The sequence below is a fragment of the Mycena indigotica genome (genome assembly GCF_014461135.1).
Source record: "Mycena indigotica strain 171206Taipei chromosome Unknown Mind.scaff0011, whole genome shotgun sequence".
NCBI classification, from domain to species: domain Eukaryota; kingdom Fungi; phylum Basidiomycota; class Agaricomycetes; order Agaricales; family Mycenaceae; genus Mycena; species Mycena indigotica.
In genome coordinates, this window is record NW_023503010.1 from 3,258,872 (window position 1) to 3,265,888 (window position 7,017).

The 7,017-nt window shown below is 54.9% G+C and overlaps 1 protein-coding gene across 1 annotated transcript; it reads right to left on the bottom strand.

Annotated features, from left to right (window-relative positions):
- Nucleotides 1-508: 508 nt before the first annotated feature.
- On the bottom strand, nt 509-1,844 carry MIND_01208400 (uncharacterized protein; the record flags this gene model as incomplete). The annotated part of the gene is made up of 3 exons (XM_037368592.1): nt 509-915; nt 967-1,788; nt 1,835-1,844. The coding sequence occupies 3 exons, from the start codon at nt 1,842-1,844 to the stop codon at nt 509-511; spliced, it is 1,239 nt and encodes a 412-aa protein (XP_037215518.1).
- Nucleotides 1,845-7,017: the final 5,173 nt, after the last annotated feature.

Genomic DNA, 7,017 nt, shown 5'->3' on the forward strand with positions numbered 1-7,017 from the left:
TAAGACGAGTGGAAGGCTTGGTAGTTTCTAGAAGAAAAGCCTCGGGTCAGTATCTGAGACGGCCGGCCAGTCCATAACACACCGTGAAAGCAGTCTAGAGAGCGCCGGCTCAGCCGAAAAACTCCAACGCATGGTGTTCCGCCCACCCTCTTCCCCCATGCGCTCTCACTTGTCCGCCGCCCCAGTCCTTCTTAGCAGATCGAGATGCTGCCTTCATATCAGCATTTAGTAAGTGGTGCTTGTTGTTATGTTGAGTAGGGCTCGATGGTGCGAAAGGCAGAAGGTCGGTTGACGACATGGAGGAAGAGAAGAAAAAGTGATTTCCTTTTCGGGCGATTCTACAATTTCGAGAAGCTTTGGAAATACTTGGGAAATACATCAGGTGTGTCGAGTATGGTAAATTCTTCGCAGATAATGGGTATCCTCGTAAGCACGCCCTTAACTGGTTGTAAACGATCATTATGGATATGTTTCTTGACTTTCTTCAAGTTCCGATGATCAAGTAGCACTAGCATTGCACCAATTCCACTTTCGTCTCCAAACCAAGCTCTCCGATAACTTCAAGAACAGCACCCTTGGCGGTACTGATTTCGGAAATGTTATACGACGCCACGCGGATAGTAAGCAGAGGCGTAAACTGCGCCGCGACCCACGCATGGAAGAGCGGCACCAATGGCTGGAGAGTGCTGACAAGGCTGTTGGGCTCGAGTGGGTGTTGTACATGCTCTGGGCCAACGAAGATTTGTAGAGTGAGCCGGGCGAGCGCGCATTTCGAGTGGACGAGGGATGAGAGAAGGGTAGCTACCCATTCACCAGGGTGGTAGTCGACTACTCTGAAATCGGTAATCAACTCCAGCTGGATCTCCAGTGTTTCAAGCTTCTTGAGATGGCCGAGGGCTAGGTTGCATGTCTCGGCTGAAATGGATGAGCGCGAGTGGAATTGCCGATGAAAAGAAGAGTACGAACTCTCCTGGTGCTCCAAGGTGATGTTCAGCTGACGGAGAGCATGGGTATGAAGGAGAAATACGGATTGCATTACTTCTTCACAGTCCTTGTCTCGCAGAACTAACTGCATGCGCTGAAGACATGGGACTTGCACCAAGGACTGGAGAGACTCCACGAATTCGTCGTCATCAGTGCTAAGGAGCAATCGCTCGAGTTGAAGCTTGTTCAAGGACTCCTCTTGGTGCCCGTTCAACAGCGCTTGGCTGCAGTTGACGTTGCACAAAGACATCTCCCGCAGTTGTGGGCGACCACTGGCAGGCGGACATAGAAGTGCGTGCAGCTCCAGCAGACTCGAAAAACAGAGCCCGCGGAGGGCCACCGCGGTGACTGTCGTCTGCGCTAGGGTGCGAGCCAGCGCTGCCCGTGCAGGCTCAGGAAGTGTTGACCAGTCGAGTGCACTTTCCGCGGGACGGGCGCCCTGCAGCTCTGAATCCAGAGTGACTGTGACCAGATTCTGAAAGCGAAGAAGGACCCGGGCCAACTCGTCTGCAGTAATCCAGGCAGGAATGCCCTCGTTGGGACCACCTGCGTCAATAGTGAGATTTCGGACATGGTCACTGATATGCGGGGAGGTCGCCAGAAGCGCGTCGAGGCTAGCAAGAGCAAGGCAGTCGTCCTGCCAGGACCGTGAGGACGGCAAGAGCTCGAAATACTCGAACAAGAGTGCCTGCGCTGGAGCGCAGAAGCCCCGCGAGACAAGTGAGCACGCTTTCAGTGCCCGGGTATCGTCGACTGCCGCTATGATGACGTTGATGAGCTCTTGCGGGAACGCCGGAGCCGTGTCTGAGAGTAGTCAGAATCACTACTGCTGAGCTCGCTAGGGGTGAACCTGAAGCCATGGAAGACAGCAGCCAGAGGTGGTGGTTGGAGGCAAGTGTGATGTTGGTCGATTGGCCATCACTTCTTGGAGTGCCTTAGCAACAGCCGGCGCTGCTGCCGGTAAGGCCCAAGTTTCCCCAATGGCCCGGCCGTCAAGCAGTCGGAGCTGTGGGAGGTGAATCTGAACCACTGGAATGCGGCACGGTCTAGTTTATCCTTCGGGACTTGCACTGGATTGGCGCGAAACGGAGCGCGGGAGAAAGAAGTCACTCAGTCATAACTTATAAGCAATACACACTTGAGTGTCTACTGCGGGGAGACCACCTCCATGGGTGGCGCCCGCAATCAGGCTACTAGATCCCAATTGCAACGCTTTTCTTCCCCGTCAAGCGCCAGCACATTGTGCTCAAGGTCAGGTGAACAACTCGAAATAGCGTTCGCTGCCTTGTCCGCGATGCGGAATCATCGTCTCCAAACTCCGGCGGGAGATGGAGTATCGCGAGAGAAAGGAGCAGAGACTGGTAGGAAAGTCAAAGAAATGCAATGACGAAGATTTCCGCTTCAGACCCAGTTACTTCAGACATCGGGACGCAGAATATGCATGACACAAAGGTTGGGGGAAGGAGGGCGCCAGATACGGCGAGACAGCCGTGGGGAGGAGGAAGGGTATGGCGACATTCGAAATGGGCGCACAGAATCACGTTGGGACAGGCGAGGGTGATAAAGGATGATGATTCGATGTTGGGAAGGTTGTTTGTTGGCGTACGAAAGACTGCGAAGAAGCGGTTGTATTCGATCGATATTTGGCAGTCGGAAGAAAGAACGAAAAGGATAGGCCGGCGGTATGGGGTCCTGCTTGAAAACCAGAGCCAATGTTAAGGTTCCGCCACAAACGAGGAAGCGAGATTGGCGGACAGGACCAATATGGCCAGGAGGGGAGCAACGAGCTCGAAAGCGAGGCCACTGGCATCGAATGACGACGGAATCAACGGGTATGATTGGCGAGTGGTAATGCAATTCGGGAATGACGTTAGTCGAGATCCAACAGGCCGAGACTGCTGTGGAAGCGATATGGGCCGTGTCACCATCTTTCGCAATATCGGCGGTCGGTTTCAGGAGCTTCAGGTGCCGATATCGTTTTTCCGGATCGTCTTTGTCCCACCTGAGCTGGTGTTGAGCTCCAGCAGCGAAAACGGGGCAGGAGATGTTGATAGTGTGAGGGTGCCGAGGAAGGGGACGACGAGCTCGCAAACGGAGCCGTCAAATGAGGAGAGAGTAGATGGCCGTGCTCAAGGGAGATGAATAGTGAATGGGGAGGTCGTGGTTTGAGCCAGAAAAGGCTTGCAAGCCATGAGGAAGGCCTATCGGCCGCATGAACAACATTTTCACTAGAACGTCGATGCGACAGCGTTTTGTAGGACGCAAGTCCTCTCCGCCTTCAGTGTAGACCTCCATAGTACGATGGGTACGTTTTGACGGCCAGCAGATGGCGAAAGACTGCATGATATGATGGATGAGGAGGAGGGCATTGCTGACATTGAGAAGGACGCAAGAGGATCGTTCTGGCGCGGCGGCGGGTTATCGACCGAGAGGAGGTGAGGTGCGGGAAGCGATTTGTTGGGTTGTTAAGGGCCATCGAGGGGAGTTATTGGTGCGGGGGCGATTGGCGCCATTTTCGACAAACGATGGCAGCGGTAACGAGCCGGTATTTCATCGTTGACAAGGGCAGATATAGTCATAGTGCAGAGGAGAAGGTCGTTTTGGGATGAAGGAAGCGCAAAGAATACGGCGCTGGTGGCGCATTTGACGAGTTCTGCAAGAAATGAGCTTGACAATCCGGAAAGCTGGCCTAAAACGCATTTTAAAACCTCCATACAGCGGTGGAGAGTCGCTGTCAGGCCTACGTCGAGTTTGAAGACGTATGGACTTCTTTGGCGGGGAGTAGAGCTCTGGCGAAAAGCAACATGTGTTAGTAAGTGTCTGTACCCACCACTGAATAACGCACCATTGAGAGCACCAATAGCTCTGCATATCGTCCCAGTACCACCCCCTCTGACGCCTCTCTCTGCCCAGCCAGCCCCACCGACCCGCCTTCCGTTCCTCGTGCTTGGCAGCGGTGCCACCCAGTGGCACCCACGTCATCGACCGTGAGGCCCTGGCCAGCCCCGCTCATAGGCTCGTCTGAGAACAATGCGGCGGGGAAGAGTCGACCGCATACAGCGCATTGGCCGGATGGACATGATGGAGCAAGAGAAGAAGACGATTTCCTTTTTTGGCCAGACGGTGGTTGTTCCCGATCGTCACCATGCACCGCGGATACTGAGTTCTACGCGTTTCTTGCACTATGACACTGATATTGCTTCCTGTGGGGCATGCCTTGCTTCGATTTCTAGCTTTGGCACCAACTGTGCCAACCAACAAGTTGACAATCAACTCAAGCGCTTCTTCTGCCAGTGGGTTAGGCTCGTCAGCGCGTCTAGCAGATATATCAAGATACAGACATCGTTTTGAATTCGAAGCAATGAACGTTCAAACATTTTCAGTATACAATAATATTTTTCATTAGGTTCCCGTGCGTCAAACCTCCCCGCACTGCCCGGCTTGTCGTAGTAGATGTGCATCGGGTATCGAAACCCTCACGCCCAGGTTATGGTGCAGGTGAGTCAAGTCGCGCAGGTCCTCTGCCGAAATTCTGTGTGGTGCCACTGGCAGGTCAACGACAAATTGAGTGAGTTTCACGCCCGCACCCGTCTCTGTAGCCATTAGCCTTAGGACGCGTCAATTGACGCAAATGCATTAGCCTTCTCCGCCTTACTTGCCTACGCCGTCAGTTGCCTGGCGCATTAGCCTAAGTTCCTCGCCCCATTTGGTATGTCACATCATTTTTGTGGCTTTCTTGTGCGCTCAACTTCAGCCCGTGTTCAAGGCCGCATCCCAATAAGGCCTCAAGGGGCCTCTCCCGCCTAATATGGCTCTTCATCAATTCGCAACAAGCTACATCCACGTATATTTACTGCTAAAAGAGGAAAGACAGTGACCCACTTCGTCACATCCCAAAAATCTACTTGAGGACTCGTCTTTCCGGGTCAATTTCATCAACTATGTCGACCCAACGTCGCCCTCAGACTCAGAGTGCCCTCACTACCACTCGTGATTCTCGCCCATTCTCACGCTCCAAAATCTCCCTGCTCAGTTATGAGCTTTTCCTTCACATCTTCCTCCTTGTTTTGCGGCCCTGCGGGTGGGGAACGGACGCACAGCAGCGCGGCTACCTACGTGGCGTCAGTCGGGCGTGGAGGAACTTGATGGACAACAGTCCTACCCTCTGGGCCGATCTCAACGTCTCTTCCGCGTTTGGCCCAAACTACCTGCGCCGCGCCTTCGGTCTTGCGCGAAACGCCACCAAAACAATCAGCGTCACTCTCCGACAGTACTATTATATTCCGACTGGCCAACTCCCCCCTTCTGACCATCGCTTGGTTCATGTCTAGGGCTGTAGGCCGTCGCCGTCATATACGGCGTACGGCCGGCCGTAATACGGCGCCGTAACCGTACCGTAAGGCCCCTTGGGGACCGAGTTGACGGTACGGCGACGGGACGTCGGTGACGCCGTAAGGGCCGTCCCGTATACGGGGACGGTAGCCGTATATACGGCCTACCTCGGCTATCCCGGGATTTGATCCGGACATCGTCGATCCGTCCGGTATCGGACCCCCGGGCGCCCGTTGCTAGGGCCCAGCCGCTGTTGGTGGTCAGCCAACATGGCCAGGACATCACTCAGGCGGCCCTGCACCGCGGGCAGGTGCTTGGCACCGCCGCCCGACCCGGCCCGGTCGCTCGGAGCCCGACTTTGGCTCAGGTCACACCGTGTGACCTGAGCGGCCGTACCGTCACCGTAATACGGCGTGACGGCGCCGTCCCGTACCGTAAGCGCCTTGAACTCGAGGGCTTACGGTACGGCGTGGGGCCGTCCCGGCGCCGTCAGAGGCCGTACCGTACACGGCCGTAGCCGTATACGGTACGGTCTACAGCCCTATTCATGTCCACCCCGACGCCATCTCAGTTATCGGTGCCCTTCTTAGCGAACATGCCCGGTCCATCCAGAGACTGGCAGTAACGATGGACAGTGGGTCTGTTTGGGAATCGCTCCTTCTCGCCCTCCGCGATGACATCAGCTTCACTCGGCTCAAGGTCCTCGTGATTGTGTCTGTCGAAGACAATGAAGACCGGCTCGACATTCTACCTCTCAATGGAGTAACCACTTCACTTCGGGAGCTCGTTCTCGACGACGTCCCCCACCACTATATCACTGGACTCCCTTACGCAAATCTCACGACTCTGGCCCTGAGCGGTTCGGTCGAGCACCCCGGTCCAAAAAAATGCAATCTTGGCAACAACCTTCTCGACGTTCTATACCATTGCCCTCAACTTTGCAATCTCCGTCTCACCGATGCCGACTGCTTACACGACGCTAACGAGACACTTCCGACGGTTACGCTCCCCCGACTGGTCTGTCTGGCTTATTCGTGCAAATGGCCGCTTCATGGCAGGCATCTTTGCGGCCAGGTCATCGCTTCAATCGATGCTCCCAACCTTGACACCATGGCCCTCCATATTGGTCATGCCGATGGCGCCGCCTTGTTCGCTGAGCTCAACCGTTCCAAGCTTGCCCAACTCCGGACCCTCCAGCTCTCTGGTCATTGGTTCCACTATAGCCCAAAGGGAAACCAGATTTTGTTTACCAGCGCCCTCCGCCTTGTCGTGGACGTCGACCTCACACATCTACGACGAGATCCACTTCCAGAAATAGGCGACGACGACCACGATCCCTTCCACGATTTTTTGACTCGTCTCCTCGTTCTCCCGCAGATCCGTTACCTACGGCTGCCGTTCAACAAGTCGGTTTTTGCGAGGCACGACCTCGAGCAAATGGAGCACACCACGGGCATGGTCGCGCAGCATACTGGTCGCAGGCACACCATCGCATATGCCCGCAATGACGATGATCAGTGCAACATGCGAAAGAATTTCACCTGCCCGAACGCATTTCCCCGGGCCTCTTTTTCTTCCCGATTCTCACTCCATGGACCGTGCACTCCTGTCTCCAAATGGTTCGTTATGTGTATTACAAAGTATGCTGACGAAGACTCGGATGAGGACGAAGTGTAGTAACTAGTCAAGTAGTCGACGATC